This window comes from Podarcis pityusensis (genome assembly GCF_964106645.2).
Source record: "Podarcis pityusensis genome assembly, chromosome: 2".
Lineage (NCBI taxonomy): Eukaryota > Metazoa > Chordata > Lepidosauria > Squamata > Lacertidae > Podarcis > Podarcis pityusensis.
In genome coordinates, this window is record NC_138029.1 from 127,938,427 (window position 1) to 127,962,014 (window position 23,588).

The 23,588-nt window shown below is 52.8% G+C and overlaps 4 protein-coding genes and 3 long non-coding RNA genes across 17 annotated transcripts in view; 4 read left to right on the top strand and 3 right to left on the bottom strand.

The window, feature by feature from the left end:
- Positions 1 to 23,588, bottom strand: part of LOC308465792 (uncharacterized protein) — a 430,090-nt gene that overhangs the window by 52,711 nt on the left and 353,791 nt on the right. The gene's annotated exons all lie outside the window — the stretch shown is intronic.
- LOC308465694 (uncharacterized protein) overlaps positions 1 to 23,588 on the top strand; it is a 386,527-nt gene that overhangs the window by 4,648 nt on the left and 358,291 nt on the right. The window lies entirely within an intron of this gene.
- Positions 1,872 to 5,112, top strand: B3GALT4 (beta-1,3-galactosyltransferase 4). The gene is made up of 2 exons (XM_080986752.1): positions 1,872 to 1,902; positions 2,708 to 5,112. The coding sequence occupies exon 2, from the start codon at positions 2,728 to 2,730 to the stop codon at positions 3,790 to 3,792; it is 1,065 nt and encodes a 354-aa protein (XP_080842878.1). The 5' UTR covers positions 1,872 to 1,902; positions 2,708 to 2,727; the 3' UTR covers positions 3,793 to 5,112.
- Positions 5,111 to 22,997, bottom strand: WDR46 (WD repeat domain 46; the record flags this gene model as incomplete). Its single annotated transcript, XM_080986297.1, is given in 17 exon segments — positions 5,111 to 5,456; positions 5,566 to 5,679; positions 6,686 to 6,781; positions 6,995 to 7,089; positions 8,253 to 8,400; positions 9,521 to 9,674; positions 12,676 to 12,775; positions 13,006 to 13,141; positions 15,486 to 15,636; positions 17,155 to 17,259; positions 17,367 to 17,428; positions 17,526 to 17,613; positions 18,791 to 18,903; positions 19,017 to 19,097; positions 20,055 to 20,204; positions 22,702 to 22,928; positions 22,931 to 22,997. Coding segments are annotated over 17 exon segments (2,001 nt in total). The 3' UTR covers positions 5,111 to 5,342.
- LOC308466352 lies at positions 7,262 to 8,041 on the top strand. The gene is made up of 2 exons (XR_013980789.1): positions 7,262 to 7,597; positions 7,646 to 8,041. It is a non-coding gene; the product is annotated as an uncharacterized lncRNA (long non-coding RNA).
- On the top strand, positions 9,682 to 12,290 carry LOC308466286. Its single transcript, XR_013980690.1, has 2 exons — positions 9,682 to 10,374; positions 10,624 to 12,290. It is a non-coding gene; the product is annotated as an uncharacterized lncRNA (long non-coding RNA).
- Positions 20,369 to 22,465, bottom strand: LOC308466324. Its single transcript, XR_013980751.1, has 2 exons — positions 22,381 to 22,465; positions 20,369 to 21,971 (listed from the first exon to the last, which is right to left on the bottom strand). It is a non-coding gene; the product is annotated as an uncharacterized lncRNA (long non-coding RNA).

A 23,588-nucleotide genomic window follows, 5' to 3' on the forward strand; every position in this document is an offset into this window, starting at 1 on the left:
CCTGACCCCCTTGCAGGGCTGTTTTTGTGGGGAGGAAAACGACTTACCGCCCTCCTCGATAGCATAGAAATAAAACCAATGAGAAGAAAATGAGAAAACGTGTCACATCAGGAAGAAGTTTCCGGTGGCGAGAGCCAGTCAAGGAGGTGGGCTTTCCATTCCTTGGAGGGTTTTCAGCAGGGGTCAGGTGCCCGTCTCTCTTCCATGCTGCAATGGAGATTCCTGCATTGCGGTGGGGGGGGGTTGAGCTGGATAACCCCTGGGGGTCCCTTCCACCTCTTGTTGGAAAAACGCCCGGGAAGGCCACCACCTTCCCAAGACACTGGGGCGTTTCTCCGGTGGTCACTCTCTGGCTATAAATCTTCCTCAGTCCAGAGAGACTGGTGATAAGCGACCCTTCCCTCCTGAGAGGAGCACGCTTGTCTTCTGGCATCTCATTGCAGAAGAAAGAGACAATTGGAGCTTTAAAACTACTTTATTCAACGGTCTATATATAGAGAATCCATCAGCATGTCTGTGATCTCAGCAGCAGTAAAGGTAAAGGTAAAGGGACCCCTGAGCATTAGGTCCAGTCGTGGCCGACTCTGGGGTTACGCCGCTCATCTCGCTTTATTGGCCAAGGGAGCCGGCGTACAGCTTCCGGGTCATGTGGCCAGCAGGACTAAGCTGCTTCTGGTGAACCAGAACAGCGCACAGAAACGCCGTTTACCTTCCCGCCGGAGCGGGACCTATTTATCTACTTGCACTTTATGCTTTTGAACTGCTAGGTTGGCAGGAGCTGGGACCGAAAAACAGGAGCTCACCCCATTGCAGGGATTCAAACCGCCAACCTTCTGTCCGGCAAGTCCTAGGCTCTGTGGTTTAACCCACAGCGCCACCCGCGTCCCCTCAGCAGCAGTACAGAACAACATCTCACACCAAAGTGAACCTCAACAGTACTGAGACTTCCTGTCTCTCGCTCTCAGGACGCTCACATGATATAAACAACCATAGTGCTACTTGCTGAGCAGCTGGTGAGATAAAAATCCCAACACCGCTATGGTTCTATAACACTATGTTGTTGTTTTTTTGAATGTTTTTATTAAGAGTTTAAACATAACAATTTATCAAAAATACATCATCCTCATTCATTTCCCCCTCCCCCCTCCCCCCAAAAGAAACCCCCCACCCCCAGACTTCCCTCAGCTCCTCTCTCTGGTTTTTCAGCACCTATTATTCTCTGCATATTGTAAAAGTGCAAAGATCCTTAATTTATCTGTGTTTATATTACCAGTAAAAAGGTTGTGTGTGCTTATTCCAAACCTGCCAAGGAGTCCAGTTCATTTCGCTCAAGTACTTCTCTCAAGTCACAGTTGTCCTTGTCACGGAGTTTGTGCGTCAATTTCCACAACACTAGGACTCCCAACCGGGGGGGTCCCGAGTCCCCAAAGGCTGGGCACGACTGCGGCTGCCGTGTTGGGCGCAGGGTCTCCTCGGAGGCGGCGGGCGAGGGCGCAATGGTGAAGGGCAGAGGCAGGTGTGGTTGCCCCATGGCGGGCGAGGGAGGGGCGGAGGGAGCTGCTGCTCCTTCGACTGTCACTCCCGGAGGAGTAAGACTGTCTTCCCTGCACAGGATCTTACCAGCGAGTGACTGGGAAGGTCAATTCTGGTTCCCCACGTCCTTGCATTGGGGACATCGGGGGGGGGGGGAGCTGATCGCGTGGAGGGTTTGCCAAGTGCGCCTTCCTCTTGACACGTGTCTCCCTCTCGTCCCGAGTTCGGGCACATTCAAAGTCCACGACGCCTTTGCCAGAGGCTGCCCTCCAATCGGAGCGCCGGGCAGGCCAGCCAGGGCCGGATTCGCCTCGACAGAGGGCGGCGGCGGCGGCGGCGAAGGGACGTCTCCTTGCCGAACAGGGAAAGGTGAGAGCGGGTGGGGATCGGGCCCGCGGGGGGGGGGGGCTCCAAGCAGCAGGAGGAGGCGGCTGTGGGGGGTGTTGAGTGGGGGGGGGGAGGCAAAAAAACAACCATCACGCAGCCTCCAGCATCCCATTCCGGCGCCTGGACGCCTGGGTCCCTTGCAGCCGCATTTGGGGGGGGGCGGGGGGAGAGGTGGCTGGTGGAGCACAGCTGCAAGGCGGGATCGGGGGAGGCAGACGGAGACCCCCCCATATTTCTTCCTCCACCCCCCCTTTCATCTTCCCTGCAGAAGCGGCCTCGCCCTCCTCCATCTTCGCATCTCTCCATCCTCTCGGCCTGGCGCGCCCCTCCCTGGTCTTGGGGGGGGGGTTTCTTTGCAGAGATGGGCTGCGGGGAGAGAGGGGGGGCTCAGGTTGCAAGATGGGGGGGCGGGACAGGGGGACAGTCCAAGGTGGAATGGGTCAAAGGGATGACGCATCGGTCGCGGTTCCCATAAGGAAGCCGCCTCAACCTGTTTCTCTCTCTGTGCGCGTCTTGCCCCCCCCCGCAACGCGGGCATCTGGAGGGCAGGGAGCTCTTTTTGCATGCATGCGGGGGGGGGGGGTGGCATGATGAGATTGCAAGATGGCAGGGGCCCAAATACTGAGCTTGCAAGCGAGGCGGGTGCGACAATGTGCAGAGACAGGCTTGCAGCGCGCGGGGGGGGGGGGGCTGTGAGGTTGCAAGCCGAGAGCGGCCCAAATGAACCCGGGCGGGGAGGGTCGCAGGATGCAACTTCTCCCACCTCTCTCCTCCTTCTCTCTTGCAGCGTCTCCGCCCCCCAGCAGCATGGCGCTGCCCCCCTCGCCCCCACGCCGCCGCCGCCTCCTCCTGCTGCTGCTGCTCTGTGGGGCCTCGGCCCTCTCGCTGGGGGTCCTCTTCCTGGCCGGCGGGGCGCACGAGGCGCTGCTGTCGCGCTCGCTGCCCTACCTGCTCCCCTCCAGCAGGGGGCGCCCTTTCTCCCCCTCCAGCTGCGCCCCCCTTCTGCCCTCCGCCGAGGCCTTCCTGCTGGCGCCCGCGGGCGACCCCTGCGCCCTCCGCACGCCCTTCCTGCTGGTCCTGGTGGCCAGTGCCCCAGACCACGCCGCCCGGCGCCAGGCCGTGCGGGACACCTGGGGCGGGGTGCTGTGGGCCGGCGGGCGCCCCACCAGGACCCTCTTTGCCCTGGGGGTGCCCTCGGAGCCCTCCCAGCAGGCCGCCCTGGAGCGGGAGGCGGCGCGGCACGGAGACCTCCTCCAGGGGCGCTTCCTGGACACCTACGCCAACCTGACCCTCAAGACCCTGGCACTCCTCGGATGGGCTGCCACCTGCTGCCCAGGCGCCTCCTTCGTGGTCAAGGCCGACGACGACGTCTTCCTCAACCTGCCCGCCCTGGCGCGCCACCTGGGCGCCCTGCCCAGCCCCCCGCCGCCCTACCTGGGCCGCATCCACTGGTGGGTGCGCCCCAACCGCGACCCTCGGAGTCGCCACCACCTCCCGGTCCCGCTCTACCCGGGCGACACCTTCCCCCCCTACTGCAGTGGCACCGCCTACGTCCTCTCCGGGGAAGCCGTGCCAGCCCTGCTGGGGGCGGCACGCCATGTCCCCCTGGTGCCCCTGGAGGACGTCTTTGTGGGGCTGTGCGCCCGCCAGGCCGGCCTGGCCCCCCTGCACCTGCCCCACATGGCTGGCTCGGAGCACTTCCCGCCGGACGCCTGCTGCTACAGGGAGGTATTGTTCAGCGTCCATGGCGTGGCGCCGGCCGAGATGGTGGCTGTTTGGGAGGAGGTGGGCACCCACGAGGGGGCGTGCAGCGCCTGGCAGAGGGCCCTGGGGCTCGTCCGCTGCAAGGCCCTGGCGTGGCTGGCGGCGTGAGGACGACGAAGACTTCACCAGAGGAAATCTGCACCCTGGGACTCAGCCAGAGAAGCCTCAGAAACTTGGGGCACCGGGAGTGGCGCCAGCCAAGCTCATCTTGCTGAATTGGCAACTGGTTTTGCAGTGTCAGAGGTGGGAGCCCCCAGGGGTCATGTAGCCCCGCCCGACGTGATGCGGCAACTGGTTCATTAAGCAACGCACAAAGTCAGCATCAGTTCTCCAAGGACACGCCCAGCCCTTCCTTCTGCTTGCAGTTGCGGCAAGCAAACAACTTCAGTTGTGGGGCAGAGACAGAACTGGACAATGGGGTGGGACCCCCAAGGGTCATCCAGCCAAGCCCCCTGCAGCGCAGGATTTCTGCCACTGGATTTTGGGACGCTTCCCTGGACGCTTTTCGGTTTCAAAAAACAGCCATGTTACTAGTCATCACGGATTTGGAAGCGATATCCGAAATGCATGGGGTGGGGGGGGGGCAGCCTGGGCTGTGGGTGTCACCTTCAGGGTGGGGGCCAGGGTGGGGCTTGGATGTGGGAATGAAGGCACCTCTTGGACCGCCAGGTCACAATTCTTGGCCCCCCAGCCCCAGCCGTTCGTCTTCAGTGACAGGCAGCCCATTTCTCTGGACTCTGTCAGAGGAGGGCCATTCCTTCTGAGCAGAGACAGTGGAGGCTGAGCAGAGCCACTGACAGACTTATTATTCACCCACTTGTCTTCGAAAGCCGGCCTTTGCTGCCTCTAGTGGGAGGGAGTTCCACAGGGAAAGTGCCTGCAGGATCAGGCCAATGGGGACCCATCCAGTCCAACATCGGAGAGAGGTGCATATTATGGGAAGCCCTAATAATAATAATATGAGCATCATCTCACCCAGCCCCCTGCCCCGGTGGGTGTGCAGTTGGGGTGAACAGCCCGCTGGCAGGGCCTGTGCCCCAACGTCCTTCCCAGCAAAGTGGACTCATCCGGTGGCATTCACCGCCTCCAACCGCAGAAGCACAGCATAGCTGTTGCGGCTAATAACAGTAATAGTAATAAATAATTTTATTATTTGTACCCCTGGATTGCTCCTCTTCCACGAATCGGGTTCCTTTCTGGGCTTTGAGGACACTCTACTCGCAAGGAGACCCTTCCGCGCGTGGAACAAACTCTAGCCCAATGGTTGCCATTAATTTGATTTGAACTGATTTCATAATAAATTGATTTTAGAATGCCGTATTACTTTACTGTTGTTAGCCGCTCTGAGCCCGGCTTCGGCTGGGGAGGGCAGGATAGAAATAAAATGTTATTATTTATTATTATTTATTAAAGAGACTTTCCCAGGAAGGGTTTTATATTTTATTTTACACAAAAAAGAGCACAGGTCCTTCGCAGGCCACCGAGGAAGAACCAGAAGGGTTTGGGGAGGATTTCGACCCCACGCAGCCCCCATCTCTTCCTCGCAGAGGGAACGCCAAGCAGGTCCTGCCGCTGGGCGGGGGCCGAGAGGGTCCTTTCCACCCCATGGGGGGGGGGCTGCTTCTTCTTTTCTAGCCAGACGGCCCCCTGCCCCGTTTCTACTTCTGGAAGCGGTCCAAGGCTGACCTCTGACCTTGGGGGGCTTTGGGGGCCTGCGGACATGGTTGCTGCTGTCCCTTTTGGCGCTGCGAGATGCTCTTCCGAATGGCCGCCTGTGCAGAAAGGGGAAGAAATGGGGGAGAGCCGGGGGTCACGGGCGAAGGAGGCAGAGGGGATTCTGGGAAAGGGAACCAGAGGGGATTCTGGGAGAAATGCACTTACGCGCTGCTCCTCTGCGGCCACCTTCTTTCGGCGCCGGAGTCTCCCCACGGCCGAGTCGCGGCCTTTCGTCCGCTTCCGGGGGCAGAACTTGACCTTGGCTTGGGGGTCGTAGCCCTGGAGAAAGTCGGAAATACAGTGGTACCTCGGTTCTCAAACTTTATTCTGTCCCGAAGTCCGTTCCAAAACCATTCCAAAACCAAAGGTTTCCAAAACCAAGGCCCACTTTCCCGTAGAAAGGAATGCAAAACGGATTAATCCGCCCCAGGCTTTTAAAAACAACCCCAAAAACAGCAATTCAACATGAATTTTATCTAATGAGGCCATTGATCCAAAAAATGAAAGCAAGATAACAATGTGCTGCAGCCACACAATCGCTCAATCAATCAGTAGCTGAACTGGGTTCCACAAAGTCACAAAAATGAGCTGCAAAAATGCAAAATAAATAGCAAAAACAGACAGACCTCAACGTAAGACTCAAATCGGAGCACGTTCTAACTTCCAAAAAAAGTTCACAAACTGGAACACTTACTGGAACACTCACGGGGTCACAGTGTTTGAGTACCAAGGCGTTTGGAAAACAAGGTACCGCTGTATCCGTTATTAAACGGAGACATTCGGGAACCGAGATACCGCTGTGCTGTAAAATGCGCCTACCGTAGATTCCGGTGTGTAAGACAACGTTCTAACCCCGGAAAAGAGGTTAAGAAGTCGGGGGTCGTCTTATACGCTGGGTATGGCTCCGCTCCGTGTCGGGAGGAAGCTGCCCGGCGAAGATGCCCAGCAATGCTAAACCGGCTTCGCTGGGCGGCTTCTTCCCGGCGCGGAGCCCGCCGCTCACTGCTGCCGAAGCGTATAAGATGACCCTGCCAATTTGGGGGGGGGGGGTGGTCATCTTATACGCCCAGTCACCTAATACACCAGAATCTACGGTATTTAAACATAAAAATAGGTTTAGTAACACACACACACACACACATATATGTGTATAATTTTCTGAAAAGGGGTCTCAAAGCCAACACATTTTTGGCCAGCCCCCCCATTACCAGCGTGTCCTCCCCCCATCAGGTTCCCCCAGGACAGACCCCCCACCCAAAATCCCCCCTCGCCCCGGAAGACCCACCAGTCTTTCGACCCGCTCCTTCTGCCGCTGCTCCAGGGAGACCCTGTCCACGGTGCCCAGCTGGCCGGGATCCAGCGAGATCAGCTCGTGCGGGATCTGTTGGAGGGAGCGAATGAGAGAGAGTGAGAAGAAGTGAGGGCCCTTCTCTGCTTCACCTGCGGAACTCCCTGCCCCAGGGGGCGGAGCTAGCAGCTGCAAAACAGTCGGGGAAACGGAGCCTCAAAGTTCGGAGGCAGTCTATGTGAGTCGCGGCAGGAAGAGAAGACAGCCGGCCTCTGCGAGGACAGGGCCCCGATCCTCCTGGGGTACCTTCTCCAAGAGAGCCTTGACCTCCCACTCCTGGCGCTGCTTCCGGCTGCGGAAAGGGTTGCTCTCCAGGGCATCAAAGTTGGGCTCCCCAGCTCCTGCAGCGTGAGAAAAGAGGGGGTGAGCCAGGAGGAAAAGCCATTGGGGGGGAGACTCAATACCCCCTCTAAGGCAGTGGGGCAGACCCAGCCCATCTGCTCCACCCTTCCCCTTGGGCTAATCACGACACACTGCAAGGGGGTTGGGCTGGATGACCCTCGCGGTCCCCCGTTAGGATATAGTTCCTGTCAGGGGCTCAGGGACAGAGGCACAGGGGAGAGAGGAAATGGAGAGCGAAGGGGAAGAATCTGAGGGCAGCGTAGGGGAGTATGACAGTGACCCGAGAGATTCCATGAGCTTCTCCAGCGAATCAGAAGATTCCCAGAAGGAGGCGCCGATGGTCAGGGCAAGGGGGGTCCCAGGGGGGACACACCAGCAACAAGGGGCCAGCGGGGACTCCCAAAGCAGCAGCGGGAGATCAGGACCAGCTTCCCCACCAGAGCGTAGTGGGGGGGAAGAGTCCCATGTGTCAGGGCCAGCATCTCCTCCAGCAGGGGGAGAAGATGAGTCAGGATTGACCACGCCTCTATCGGAGGGGAGGTCGGGTCCAGCTAGCCCCCCCGAAGGGGGAAGTAGTGACAGGAGCAGTGTAACGGTCAGGAGGAAGGTTGCCGGCTGGGCGCGCGCGCCAAGTTCGAATGTACAGGCGCGTGGGACAGCAGAAAACCCGGATTGGGAACCAGGTCCTAAAGCCCGCCGGAGGCAGGGGGAAGACTCAGGGGACTCAGCGTCAGAAGAGTCTAGGAAGGGCGAGACCCCAGCTGACAGGCGGAACCAGAGGAGGAAGGAGCAAAGGAAGAGGTGGAGCAAGGCTAGAGTCTTAAACTGGTGTCTGGGGGGAGGAGACTCAGACGGAGCTTCGGCGGTCTAGAGTTTCAGACGTAGAGCTGCACGCTACGGCTGTGGAAGTGAAACTGAACTTCAATAAAGACTTTTGTATATAATAACGAACTGGCGTTGGTCCTTTGTGAGCTGGGACCTCGGGCAGCTCTGACAGTTCCATTCCACCTTAAAAGGGAACAGGCTGTGCAGAGATTTATTCACTCTGCTGATAGAGCGTGCACGAGTCTCTAAACCTATCTGAGGCTCGTGTCGCTGGGGCCTGCCTGATGCCCCCGTCTCCCCGGCAGTATCCCAACACCCCCGTCCCCCACCCCCTTACCTGGCACCAGGAGGCTGGCAAAGCCTTCTCCGTGGCCCACGCCCAGCACGTCCTCAAAGGGGCAGAAGCGCAGGGCGTGAGCTGGGCGCGGAAGGGAGTGGCACAGGTAAGGCTTCGTGGGCGGGCAGGAGACAATGTCCTTGTACACCTGGGAAGGGAGAGAAAAACAGATTTCGGGGGGCTGCGGACTCCCGGGCTCTGTGGGGATGGAGTGGCGCCCCTGCAAAGAACGGCGGCAGCTTTCCAGTCGGGGCGAGAGGTGATGTGATAGAAGCTTGTACAATTGCACCAGGCAAGGAGAAAAGCAGAGAGATCAATTCCCCCCATATTCTGGCACAGCACTCGAACTCGTGCCCGTCCCAGGAAGCTGAATGTCGGGAGATTCGGGACAGGTTAAGAGCAAGTTCTCTACGCAGTGAAACTGTGGAACTCCCTCCCACTAGAGGCAGAGAGAGAGAAACACCAACTCGGATGGTTTTGATTGGACAGATCCGTGCAGAAGCCTGTTGATGGCTGCTGACCAGGGTAGTCCTGATCTCGAGTTCGAATCCTGATTTGGGGGCATCTGGCTGGCCACTGTGGGCCTGATCCAGCAGGCTGTGACTTTTGAGATTCTGGTTTTACCTCCATCCGATCCAAAAAAAGCCCTTTCTCAAAGCGTTTGCAAAAGTGCAGAACTCAGCTGAATGACAGCACGAGAAGGGGACACTGGAGGGTCATCCATCCCACCCCGCTCAGGGCAGGATCCTGCAACTTGCTCCAACCCTGATGATTGCTTAGGATATCTTGATGATGATTTAAACTTGTATGCCGCCCTATACCTGTGAGTCTCAGGGCAGTTACAACATAAAATCACAAAACACACCACAAAAACCCACAATGCCCCCCCCTTAAAAAACATAATGACTTCTGCACACTACTGCCTCGCCAAGCGGATTCTGGTTGTGCATAGAACACAAAAATAAATTGGGCCCATCTTGTCTGCATAGGAGTCAAATACCCCCAGGGACAGAGGAATCAAGGTAGACTGCCTCTAGACTTGTCCATAAGGACATAGGAAGAGCCTGCCAGGTTATGCTCCAAAGCGACAAGCTGTCTCCGCCTTGCCTGAATTAGAACCCGGTGCCGGATGTGGGGCAGGGGCCTGACATTAAACAGGGAAAGTGAAAAAATTCAATTAAACCCCTCAGGCTTTAGGATTTGAGGGAGATGGAGCCGCAAAGCCCATTCAGGAAATTTGGGGAGTCCCCCCACCTGCCCCCAGTTACCTGGATGATCTCCTGGCATGCGGCCCCCAGGAGCCCCCGCTGGCTGAAATCTAGCTGCCCAGCACCAGTGGGCAGCAGGAGGGAGTGGAGGCGGCGGTAGGTGCGCAGGTCGTAGATGTGCAGCTTCCGGTCCAGCCCAGAGGTGGCCATGTAGCTGCGGGGAGAGGAAGCAGAGAGTTGTGGGTCAGGAAGGGAACCCCAGGGGTCATCTAGTCCAACCCCCCTAAAATACAGGGGTTGGTAGAGCTGTCGTTCTCATAGGCGCTACGTGTCACCTGTTCTGCACTGGAAAGATGATTAATTAAAAGAGGTGTGGGAAAAGGAGACAACAGAACAACTACCATATTTTTCGCTCTATAGGACGCACCCGAGCATAGGACGCACCTAGTTTTTAGAGGAGGAAAACAAGTAAAAAATATTCTGAATCAAATCATTGCAGCTGCCTTGCCCCGTGGAACCAGCGCAAAAGGAGGAAATGCCGGGAATTACCGGCACAATAAGCTGGGGGAGGGGCGGAAGGGGCAGTCCCCATCCTTCCGGCACATTGTAAATCTAGCAGAGTAAGAGCTGCTTACACGCGTGCAAGCCTGTATGTGACAACGGCGGCAAGAATCTTAATAGCGCAAGGATGTTAGAATGTAGAAACTCCGACTAGAGAACTATGGCAAGAGAAACTGATGGACTATGCGGAATTGGCGAAACTGGCACACAAATTACGTGATAAGGACAATTGTGACTTTAAAGAAGAATGGGAACCTTTTACAAAGTACTTAAAGAAACAACAAAATGAACTGGACTCCTTCGCAGGTTTTGAATAAACATACACAAATTTATTATTTCTAACATATACAGTGGTACCTCGCAAGACGAAAGAGTTTTCCGTTTTTTGAGTCGTTCCGCAAGACGAATTTCCCTATGGGCTTGCTTCGCAAGACGAAACGTCTTGCAAGTTCTTGCGAGTTTGTTTCCTTTTACTTAAAGCCGCTAAGCCGTCAATAGCCGCTAAGCTGCTAATAGCCGTGCTTCGCAAGACGAAAAAACCGCAAGACGAAGAGACTCGCGGAACGGATTAATTTCGTCTTGCGAGGCACCACTGTAGTTAGATAAATTAAGGATCTTTACTATTTTATAACATGCAGAGAATAGCATGTGCTGAAAAACCAGAGAGAGGAGCTGAGGGAAGTCTGGGAGGGGGGAGGGGAAAATGGGGGGGAATGAGGATGGTGTGTTTTTGATAAATTGTTATGTTGAAATTCCTAATAAAAAATATTCCCCCCCAAAAAAAAACTGGGGGAAAATGTGGGAGAAACATACGTTGAAAACCTCTATAAGAATAAAAGAAAATTATTAGCAAAGGGAGATAACAGAAATTGCTGGGTTAAAGCTGACGAAAAGTCCAGAGGTAACGTTATTATCAATTTACGAGGGGGTGGAAGGTGGAAGGTTCGCAGGTGAGGAAGGACTTGCTTGTAAAATTATTGACAGCTGCACGAATTATTATAGCCAGGAAGCGGAAGGGGCAAGCGGAATATAAAATGGAAGAATGGCATAAAGAGGTGTGGGATATAGCTAATAATGATAGATTAACATGTGCCATTAAGGTAAGACGGGGAATATGCAGGAGGAATGGTTTTGAGGAGGAGATACAGAAAGTGTTTGCAGAATTCGTACTGTTAAGACAGAAAAGGGGTCAAACCATCGCACGAGGTCCTGGGGTGTGCCCCGCTGTTTAAAAATCTTGTAGGGAGCAAACAACTCCCTCGAACAGCCCTACTGGGTACCCATTTGTTCTGGATGCTACAATGACTTAGGGCCAGGCTGTCTGAAAAACCGCATTCCCTCTTATAAGGCTGCCCAGGTTTTGAGATCTTGGGGGGGGGGGGCTTTTCTTGGTCCCACCACCCACCCAGGAAGACTTGGGCAGGACAGGGCCTTCTTGGTGGTGGCTCCTCCCAAGCAACTTTGGAACTCCCTGCCTGGGGACCCCAGACTGGCTCCTGCCTTGTTGTTCTTCTGCTGGCAGCTGAAGGCTGTTTTATTCCCACACTTAAGGGGAATAAAGGGGTCAAACCATCGCAAGAGGTGCTGAAATTCTGGGAGGTTGGATAGTTACAACGGAATGGTCTCTGGGGTGGGGTGCACATTTTTATTCTTCGTTATTTATGACTTAAAAAAGGGGTGGGGAATAGAAATAAATCCTTTCGGCGTGCCACCACTGACACTTGGGAACTCCCTGCCTCTTGAATCCGGCCCCCGCAAGCAGCGTTCTCACACAGCCCAGCCTGCCTCAACTTTGCCGTGTGTTTCGGCCCGTTTTCGATTTCTCCTTCGGCTGCCGACAATTTTTTTGCTATCGCGATTTATTGCGTTTGCACACACCTCCTGTCGTTTACTATTTGCTGTCAGCGTTGAATTTGCACTCGCAGGGCAGTTCGCAAAACACAGCAATGCGGAACGAGGCCGAAACGAGCCAAAGCCGTTATGACAAGACCGCCCTCGTGGCCTGGCTGATGTGGTCGAAAGGAAAGCAGAGTTGGCAGAAGAAGACCACCCAACCGCCTTAGGGATCCCACTCTGGAATTGTGTGGGGTTTTCTGCCGAGCCTTTCCTTCTCCCAAGGAGGTCCCACAACGCAGTGGAGGTTTAAGATCAGAGTTGTCCTAGAAGGAACATTTCACCATATGTAGTGGTAATGTAAGAAAGTAAAAAACTTCTGGGAAATCATATATAATGAGATGAAAAAGATGTTGAAATATACATTTTTTAAAAACCCAGAAGCATTTTTTACTTGGTATTTCAGGTGAGGATATTAATAGGCAAGATGTTAAATTGCTTTTATATGCAACAACTTTAAAAAGCCCTTGTCACCCCATCCTTGGGGTTCAAAATTCCTCTTTGAACCTGTTGCGCAATCAACTTTGGTTTTGGAGCTATTTTGCTTTTGGAGCTATTTGCTCCAGTTGGTGGCTGGACTCTTTCCTTTATTCCGCAGAGACTGAGCAGCCTCGCACCTAGATTCTTCCGTCACACAGGATTGTGGCCGCCGTCACACACCGTTGGTTTCTGGCAGCCAAGGGGAGACGGAAGGTGCAGAAACCGCCCCAGACAGAAAGCAGGACTCGCATTTTGCAAATTAAAATAATCGTTTCACTCACGTGCCAGACCCGTCGACTGCCAACGCCCTCACGGACCCCCGGTGGCACAGCATCCGAACAAGGGGCTCCTTGACGTTGGGGCTCCAGAGGGTCACCGTGCCTATATTTTTTTTGGGGGGGGAGAAAAGATCAAACTGGGAAGGGAGGGAAGGCTACTCCTGCCTGCCGTCGGCTTCCTCCCTTTCCATCCATGGCTAAACACCAGCTACAACCAGCCTCCCCCCACCTCCCTCCTGCCCCACAAGTCCTGTTTACAGGATCCCAGAACGGTCAGCTTGGAAGGGACCCCCAGAGGCCATGGGGCCCAACCCGCCGCAGTGGGAGTCTCACCGTTGCTGTGTCCCAGGTGGACGATGGCGTTGGAGGGGTTCTGCGCCATGACCCCCAGCCGGCCCCCCTTGGTGCAGATGGTGGCCACCTCCGTCCCCACAGAGATATCCAGGTACTGCAGGAAGCCCGTCTCGCTCTGGGGGGGGCACACAAAAACAGAGGAGAGAGCTTTGTAAGAAACAGACCCTCGCATCCAAGGGGGGGGGGTCTCTTTTCTGTGGGCAAAGGCACCCACCCACCCAGGAGAGACCAGGTGCTAGATCAAGTCGGGTGGGGGGCCAGTTCTTATTTAGGAGAGGGTCCTGACCCCCCCCCCCAAGACTGGCCAGCCCGACCCACAGCCGCAACCAAACCCACAAAAGGAGGGTTAGGCGGAACAATCCTCGCCTTGCCCCAGACACTGCGCCATGGAGACAGCTTTGCTAACTCTGCAAAACTGCCTGTCCGGCCACCGTGGAGGCCCTCTCAGCCGGGGTCCCGTACACGCCTCTCCGCACTGCGGGAGAAGATTTATTCTTGGCCCGGGGAAAATCATGGTGCCGGGGCATCTAGATTGCTTGCAGCTGGATAAGTTGCGAGTGCAAGATGGCTGGGTGATTCCACCTGGCCCAAATCTCCATGCTAACTGCTGAATCTGCCACTGGCATCCGGCTGGGATGGGAATGTCCCGGCTAACAGAAGAGGAGCCAGGCCAGCAACGCCTCTCTGCCGCATGAAATCTCTGCTGGTTGCTGCTGGGCTGTGCTTGGAGCTAAGTTTGAACCTGCAACCAGGATCTGGATGTTGCTGTGCGAGCCAGGGGTCAAGTCTCTATCTAAAGGAGTAGCCCTGTCAGGGCTCTAGCAGGAGATTGTGTAAATACCTGTAACTGTGTATGCTCAAACCTGTCAGTAAAATTAATACTAATACTAATACTATTATTAATAATAATAATAATAATAGTATTTATGCTCCGCTCATCTGGGAGACCCAGCCACTCTTGGCAGCTCCCAACAGAATATTAAAAGCACAATAAAACATCAAACATTAAAAACTTCCCTAAATGGGGATGCCTTCTACAAGTCAGATAGTTGTTTATTTCCTTGACATCTGGTGGCGCCACCACCGAGAAGGCCCTGCAACCTCACTTCTCGCAGGGAGGGGACCGCCAGAAGGCCCTCGGAGCTGGACCTCAGCCACTGACTGAAGTCCGCCGCCTGTTTCTCTCTCAAGGTGTTCCCACACCTTGCTAAAGATGCTTGCCACATATTTAATCCCTGGGTGGTGACTCCCGCAAGCTGAGAATGGATTACTTGCAGGCGTGGGTTTTGCCCAGACATGTATATCTGAGATTCATTTATACGAAACACAGGAGGAATTAAGAGCACCACCTATGTATTAGATGAGTTGACAGACGGCTGTCCTTGTCAGCTCTTCCAATGATATTTGTGGGAAGCTGCGCAGTGGCCGGGGCAAGCCAGTCAGATGGGCAGGGTACAAATATAATAACAATCAGAATACTACTTCTACTACTACTGTTTTTCCTTTTTCCCATTTTATTTGTGTTTTCCGTTGGTCAATTAAACTACAGTGGAACCTCGGAAGCCGAATGCCTTTGAACTCGAAACTTTCGGCTCCTGAGTGATTGAAACCGCCCTGTGGAACGCCCTCCCATTAGATGTCAAAGTAATAAACAAATATATGACATTTAAAGGTCATCTGAAGGCAGCCCTGTTTAGGGAGGTTTTAAATAACTGGTGTTTTAATGCATTTTTAATCTTTTGTTGGAAGCCGCCCAGAGTGGCTGGGGAAACCCAGCCAGGTGGGTGGGGTATAAATAACATGTTGTTGTTGCTGCTGCTGTTAACCCGAAAGTGATTGTTCCAGTTTTTTTTAGTTTTTTTAAATGTATTTTTATTAAAGATTTTCTTGATTTACAAAGGTATGTGCAATGTCTCTCTCTCGTATTTTTTTCCACGTAACACTTTTTTTAACAAATTGGTTTCATTTGTTGAGACATTAGGAAGAATAGGGGGAAGATTTTCCAGTTTTTGAACCATTTTCAGAAGCCGAACGTCCGGTGTGGCTTCTGTGGCTTCCAATTGGCTCCTGCAGCCAATCAGCCAATTCTGGAAGTCCATTTGACTTGACTTTGCAAGTCAAATGGACTTCCAGAACCGATTCCGTTCGACTTCCGACTGTTCTCTCAAAAGGAGGGAAAGGGGAATCCACAGGTTGTAAGACCCTGTACAGATGCATAGAATAACAGCTTTGAACAGTGAGAAGGGAGACCCAAGGGTCATCTAGCCCAACCCGCCCCCCAAGGCAGGAATCGCAGGGAAAGCGTCCCTGGCAGATGGTCCCCACCCCTAAGCTCTGCTGAACAGCTTCTACTGCTGAACTGTTCTTGCTCGCAGGGGTCCAGAGAGATGGGATTGTTGGGGTTCAGGAGAGAAAGATAACCGCCCCCCAATCGGGCAGCCCCAGTGGGCCTTCCTCACCGCTGTGGCCAAGAGGAAGTGGTAGGGCAGGAACTGCATCCGCTGGACCCCGTGGAAGCGCTTGAGGCAGTTGAGCTCCACTCCCTGGTTGTCGTAGACGTAGAGCCACTTCCGCTGGGCCACGGCAAACATGGTCTCCGTGTGGAGCCACCTGGGGAGAAAGGCGGCGTCAGGGGGGAGAACAGAAGGGCTGAGTCAGGAGGGGCACCCTGGGGTCATCTAGCCCAACCCCCAGCAACGGAGGCGTCGCAGCTCAGAAGCGGAAAGAACCAGGGGCAGGTGCAAAGGCAGCCCGGTTACGGGCAGGAGCTATGAGCCAGTGAGAAGCGGTAAGGATGCCCCGAATTAAGTTGTGAACCGCCCTGCAATCTTTGGATGGAGGGCAGAATGCAAATGTAATGAACCACAATACAGTGGTACCTCTGGTTGTGAACGGGATCCATTCCGGAGGCCCGCTCACAACCCGAAAAGAATACAACACACGTCAGTGCATGTGCGGGTCGCGATTCGCAGCTTCTGCGCATGCCCGTGACGTCATTCTGCACATGCGGCGAAACCCGGAAGTAACCCTTTCTGGTACTTCCGGGTCGCTGCGGGACGCAACCTGAAAATGCACAACCTGAAGCAAACATAACATGAGGTACAACTGTAATAATGATAATAATAAAGAAATTTCATGCGAGGGGCAGCTTCCCTAAGCAGACTATACATTCACAGTCATACCTTGGAAGTAGAACAGAATCCGTTCCAGAAGTCCGTCCGACTTGCAAAACGTTCGGAAACCAAAGGGCGGTTTCTGATTGGCTGCAGGAAGCTCCTGCAGCCAATCGGAAGCCGCATCGGACGTCTGAGTTCCTAAAGAACATTCGAAAACCAGAACACTCCCTTCCGGGTTTCAATCGTTCGGGAGCCGATTTGTTTGGGAGTCAGGGCGTTCGAGTTCCAAGGTACGACTCTCTTGAAATTTCATCTCTGAGCTGGGGGGAGGCAGCGACAACCTCACCAGGAAGATGGGAAACCCTTGCCCTTGCCCTGCAATGTAGAGACAAGAGTGCCAGGAATACCTGGCAAGGCTGTCACTGGTACTTGCCAACGGCAGAACGTTTGAACCGTGGAGGAAGTGGCTTGGGAGGCGAGACGAGAGGAATGGGGTGGGAGGACAGAAAAGGAACTGCTCTGAGATCTACGGATAAAGGGCGGTATACAAATCTAATTAATTGATAAAGATAAAGGTAAAGGGACCCCTGACCATTAGGTCCAGTCATGGCTGACTCTGGGGTTGCAGCGCTCATCTCGCTTTACTGGCCGAGGAAGCCGGTGTACAACTTCCGGGTCATGTGGCCAGCATGACTAAACCACTTCTGGTGAACCAGAACAGCGCATGGAAACGCCGTTTACCTTCCTGCCGGAGCGGTACCTATTTATCTACTTGCACTTTGACGTGCTTTCAAACTGCTAGGTTGGCAGGAGCTGGGACTGAGCAACGGGAGCACACCCCGTCGCGGGGATTCAAACCGCTGACCTTCTGATCGGCAAGCCCTAGGCTCTGTGATTTAATCCACAGCGCCACCTGCATCCCAACTGATTAATTGATAACAGATGTGCAATTTCTGCTTGCCTCCCCCCCAAAAAACTCAACACGGCACCCCCACGCGTTTTTGTGACTCACGCCACATCTGCGACGGACTCCATGACGTTGATCTCGCACATCAAGGCCTTTGTGTGCCAGTCGAGGGCCGCCATGTGGCCCCTTCGGCCCCCCAGGAGGAGATGCCTGCAAAGGAGGAAGAGGAGGATTCAAGGAAGAGGAGGATACAAGGAAGGAGAGCCCACCAGCTCCCGAGGGAGACCGTTCCACCGCCAAACACCTTGCTCACTCACCTGCCATTGCGCGTGTAGTCCACCCGGTACGGGCCAAACTGGTTCAGCCGCAGATCAAAATGCTGGTGAGAGGAAAGCAGGCTGGGGTCAGGCCCTGGGAGGGGGTCCCCACATTGCCCTCCTTCCTCAAGACCCCCGCATTGTCCCCTCCCCACCTACCTTTGCGCTGGCAGCCAGGTCTACAGCCTCCGCAATGTCGGCCTGGGCGATGGTGCAGGTGTCTTCCCCCTCATCTCCTTCCAGGAACCTGGTGGGGCAGAGGGAGAAAGTGAGGCAGAATTGCACCCCGGAGGCAACAGCCTACTATGGTTAGAGGCAGCGATGATGCCAGACCCCTCAGGAAATGAAGGTTAACTGGGCAAGGGATATTGAAACACGTGCATGGGAGAGACCGTGGAAGAAGGATTTAAAACTTGCGGCAAGTTATAAACTAAAAGAGAACTATATTCAAAGTGTTGGTACTGACCTTTAAAGCCCTAAACGGCCTCAGTCCTGTAGACCTGAAGGAGCGTCTCCACCCCCATCGTTCAGCCTGGACACCGGGGTCCATCTCCCGAGGGCCTTCTGGCAGTTCCCTTACTGCGAGAAGCCAAGTTACAGGGAACCAGGCAGAGGGCCTTCTCAGTAGTGGCACCCGCTCTGTGGAACGCCCTCCCACCAGATGTCAAGGAAATAAACAACTATCCGACTTTCAGAAGACATCTGAAGGCAGCCCTGTTTAGGGAAGTTTTTTATGTTTTATTGTGTTTTTAATATCCTGTTGGAAGCCGCTGAGAGTGGCTGGGGAAACCCAGCCAGATGGGCGCTGTATACATAAATTATTATTATTATTATTATTATTATTGAGTGGCAGATGAAACTGATGGAATGTGTAGAAATGACTAGTTTAACTGGAAGGCTAAGAGATCAGGAAGAAAAACCTTTTTTTTAAAAAGGAACGGGGGGAAATTGTGGAATATTTGGAATATTACTGTAAGCAACTTAAAACGTTAGCAGGATTGGAATTAATTGAGCAGTTTATGTATACTTAGAAGAGGAAATTAGGAAAGAGAAAAAAATAAGGATTAATTAGAATAAGCAGCAATAAAGGAAAATAAAATGAACCATGGAAGGGGGGTGGGAAGGGAAGTCAGATATGTTTTAAATATGTTTTAAATTCTATAATTTTTATAAATGTTGTAAAACTGAAACGATAAAGGAAATGTTGTTTTTTAAGTAATTTTTTTTTAAGTAAATGAAGATTTCTTGGCACCATTTGCCTGCATTGAACCAAGCACAGCCGTCAACGTTTTCCTTTTTTTAAGGGAAATTCCCTTATTCCGAATAGGATTCCTCCCAAGAAGAGGGAAAAGTTGACAGCTACGGAACCAAGGCTCACCCACCGCCCAACAGCCTCTTAAATGCAGGTGCAGAAACTACATTACCCAGCATCCTCCAGGAGAAGCATCTCCATCCGGGCCGCCTGCCTGGCTGCTGCCTGGGCCTTCTCCTCCTGCCTGGCCAGCTGGCGCTTAAGGCGTTTGTTGGACACCGTCCCCTGTGGGACATGGGAAAAGGGGGGGGGGGGTCAAAGATTATGGTGACCCGCAGCTCCCCCCACACGCCTAGGGAGAACGTCTCCGCCCCCCCAGGAAGGCCAAAGCGCCTCACCAGTTGGCCCCTGGCTCCTCGCTGGAACTTGCGCACTCGCTCACGGCTGACGGGGGCCGGGCCAGGAAACGGGTCCACCTTCTGAAAGAAATCACAGAATCGCAGCGTCAGAAGGGGCCCCCCAGGGGCCATCTAGTCCAACCCCCTGCAAGGCAGGGATTGCAACAGACGAACCAGGCGGACGTGGAATAGGGGGCAGGTTGTATCTCCCCCCCAGAAAGATTCAGCCCCTTCCCCAGACTTCCTGAATTCGAAGGGACCCACCAGAGGCCATCTATACCCCCCTCCTGCAATGCAGACCTACTTCCCTTCGTACCCCTGATATTCTCATATATCATACTGTTGAAAATGATATATGAAAATGATATATTGTTGAAAATGATATGTTAAAAAACTAATAAAATTATATTATTTTTTTAACATATCATTTTCAACAATAATTAAACATACTTTTATATATTATACAGTTGTTGTTTTTTATTTCCATCAATCACATCGGAAAATTTTCAAATTAGAAATCACACTAGACAAGATTTTCAAAAACATGGGGGGGGGGGGGGAAGCAGAGAATACTTCACAAAACAGTGCCCTAAAATACATACCTGGACTTGTTTCGATTAATGTCTGCAGGAGACTTTGTGGATATTTAAGTTACAATGAGAAAAATCTAAATAATTATTCATAAAGGAAACCGCTTATAAGAAGTAAATAAGGAGGCCAGATACAGGATAAAGGAAGTCTTTTGTTTGGTTGTTTGTACTGTTGTATGTTATGCTTATTGTATTTCTGTACTGGGGGGGGGTTATGTTATGTTGTAAATAAAATTTCCAATAAAAATTAAAAAATTAACTGAAAATTTTCCTATCTGTTCACTTAATTTACATTTCTTACTTTCACTACTGTATTTAAATCTCACAAGCAATATCTCTATTCTTTCTCTGCTTTGTAATGTTTCGTATATTACACCTGTGAAATTAGCGAAAAAGGAATAAGACAAATAATAAATGTTGGAAATGCAAAGAAAAAGGAGGACCGTACCCCTGATATGGTCTTCTTCCTGCCAGGACCCATCAGCTTCCGTGGGGAGGCCTCATCCTGCCGCGGCTTCTTGGCACCCTGAGCGCCACTCTGTTCTGGGTCGGCTTGGGGGGCTTCGCCCTCCCAGTATCTCCTGACGACCTTCTTCTTCTTTGGGGCGGCGGAGAGAAAGAGGGATTATCTGGGGTCAGACAATCAAGGAAACTAGCAAAAGGCCAAGTAAAACCGCAGAGCTAGCCTGACGGAACCGACAACGTTGCAAAGGAATCCTAAATGCATTGAAAGCACACGCCAGTTGGAAAAATCTATATTACCAAAGCTGTATTCGACGGATGAAAGTACATGGTGTTTGACATGATTGAGAATCGTGGACTCAGGGACAGAGAATTATAAAGCGTCAAGATCGAGAGGTGGAAAATATGGAAACGACGAGGAGAGTCAGGACTGAGATGTGGAGATACGCTTCAGAGATCCAGACCGTGGGGAGCTCCGAAAAATTAATAATTATAATTTGAACTATAATTTGGATTTTTTTATTTTAGTTTTTTATTTTAATTGGAGTATTACGTTTGGATATATTAATTGGAAGCTTTTTATTGGAAAATCAATAAAAAAAGATTAAAAAATAAAGCACATGCTCACCCCCCCCCACCAGACCCCTGGGAACTCTAGTTTTAGGGTGCTGGGAACTGCAGAATTGTTGTTCATGCATTAAATCTGCATACTGCCCTTCACCCGAAGACCGCGGGGCTGCTCAGAGCATAGAAATACGAGACAAAAGGCGCAAAATGCATATATGAAGGACATGAAGAAAGCAAAACAATAAACACACACACACACCCCCGCTTCCAAAAACCACACACACACATTTAAAAGGACACAGGACAAACTGGCTAGAGAGGATAAACTTCGTGTCCCAGAATCCGTTTTGTGAGGCGGAGGAGAGGATGGGCTCCAAATGGATGCCTTCTTGGGGGGGGGGGACAGCCAAAATCAATAGATGGGGGGCGATTTGAAGAGGGCCTGGAGCAGAGACAAGCACCCAGGTCCCAGTCCTGGAGACACAGAAGGGAAGGGCCAGAAGGGGCTCCCCAAAGGCCATCCAGCCCCACCTCTTTTTTTAAAAAAATCCATTTTTCTTTTTCATTCATTGCATACATCTCAATTTCTTAACATTCACTATATGTTCCTCCCTCCCTCCCCTCCAGGGCTTCCTCCAACTTCCGCTTCTGGTTTGTTTCTCTTTTCACCCACTTTGGTAACTCCTAACAGATGAAGCTATTAACAACATAACATCAAGCCTAAAAACATAAAAATAAAAGGAAATACACCGTAATATTTCACTATCTTCTAAACATTTTCTAATGCTAATAATGTGAATGTTTGTTTAAATCCTGCCATCAAGTCTATTGACTTTCTCTGTTTCTGCAAATATAATATAAATGGTCCCCATTCTTTTTCAAAGTCGCTCTTGTCTTTTCCCCTTAATCTATCTCTCATTTCTGCCCTTCTCTTGACTCTCCATTTAGATGGGATTTCTTTAAAGATGTCAACTTTCTGTCTCTCCACCACTTTCTGTCCCTCAACTTAGCAGGAATGACCTGCTAAAGCACCGAACGATCCCAGAACTGGAAGGGAACCCCAAAGTCCATCCAGTCGACCCCCCCTGCAGCCCTTCTTCCATGTAGGCTTCAGAGATCTCAGGGACGTGGAGGTACATCCTGTCTAATTTTCTGTTTCCCTTTCTGCATCTCTCTGTTTTTGGTTGAGCAAAGAAATGACTGAGCTTGGAGATGGAGCGGATTCCACGACTGAGCCATATTAAATCCATCCCTGGAAAGAGCCAGGCTTTTTGAATCTCCAGTTCCCATAAATAAGTTAGATAATATCAGCCAAAAAAGGCAGTAACTCCCTTCCCTTCTTCCTCTTTCACAAGCATTCATTTGCATTGTTCACTAAATTCAGACTCTTATCTATTCCTGAGGCTATTATAATAATTAATTAATAATACTGCCATGGGTTGTAGGTGGTAGGTGGTGAATTGGAAAGGAAGAAGAATGGAGACAATAAGAAAATCCACACAATGGAGAAACCCTAGAAATATTCAGAGTGTGGAAAGAACTTTAGTCGGAGCTCCCAGTCCACTTCCCATCAAGGAAAGCTCTTCGTTCAGAAGGAGAGCCTCACTTCACATGAAAGAACTAACGGGGGGAAGAAAGTAGTGCTTGAAACGTGAGGAAAGCTTCCTTCGCAGCTCCACCCACAATTCCCATGAGATACTTCATACAGGGGAGTGTTTGGAAAAAGCTTCATGCAGGTCAGAAACCAGATCAGCGCTTGGAATGTAGAAAGAGCTTCATTCAGGTGGTGAATCTAATTTTCCATGAAATGTTTCCTGCAAGGGACTGTTTAGAATGTGGAAAAAGCTTCACCTAGGAAACCAGTCTCAATTTCCATTAAATAAAACACAGCAGAGATAATTTTAGCAAATGGTATAAGGCATATGGTATAGCTGGTTTTAGGGAACTTCATGAGGAATGAAGGGGAGAGAGTAAGGCAGGAATCCAGGCTCCCGGGTCCCAGAATGGCCAGGGCCCCCCAAGGGGCATCTGTCCCGCCCCCTGGGGGAATCCCGCTCCCCCCTCACCTTCCCGGGGTCTCCGGCCTCCTCCCGCCCGGCGGCCCTTCCTTCCTCCATGGCTGCCGCTCTCCTCTCTCTCCCAAACCCGCGTGGAAAGCCAGGCAGCCGGCTCCAGACGCCCACTTCCGGGTGCTTCCTCCCACCTCGACCAATCGCCGCGCCCAGAGCGCCCAGCTCCCCGCCAATCGCCACGCGAGGGGGGCCGTCCCGGAAGTGAAGCCCCCGCGGAGGCCTGGAGGCGCTCTGAGAAAGGGAAGAGGCCATGCTGGGTCAGGGCAGCGGGAGGAAGGGCCCGCGGCCATCTTGCATGAGGGCAATTCTGTGCCTGTCATATATAGATATATATATAATATGTACATAGCTATGTATGTAACAGTTTAATATAGATAGGAAATTGATAGACCTAGGTAGTATATAGATATAGGGCAGCTGCCGGATGCCCCCCCTTGGTTGGGCCTGTGATGGACAGCAGAGCCAGGCCAGTCAGTGGATTTAGTCCCTCAGATATTCCCCCAGGGGGCGGGAGCCTCGCTCTGATTGGCTGCCAAGCCAGCGGGGGGCGGAGCCAGCCCTTTTGGCGGGAAAAGGCAAGGCGCCTTTTCTGAGGGGGGAGCTTGGAGGGGAAGGTGGGGGGAGGGGAGACCCCCAAGAAGGAGGGCTGAGGGGACCCCCTGGGTGTGGGGGGCGGACTGAGGGGGGAGCGGAGGGAGACCCCCAAGAAGGAGGGCTGAGGGGACCCCCTGAGTGGGGGGGGCGGACTGGGGGGGGAGCGGAGGGAGACCCCCAAGAAGGAGGGCTGAGGGGACCCCCTGGGTGTGGGGGGCGGAGGGAGACCTCCAAGAAGGAGGGCTGAGGGGGCCCCCTGGGTGTGGGGGGCGGACTGGGAGGGGGGA

Excerpts from the sequence above, each read along its gene's own strand:
- B3GALT4 (XM_080986752.1), top strand. The coding sequence starts at position 2,728 with ATGGCGCTGCCCCCCTCGCCCCCACGCCGCCGCCGCCTCCTCCTGCTG.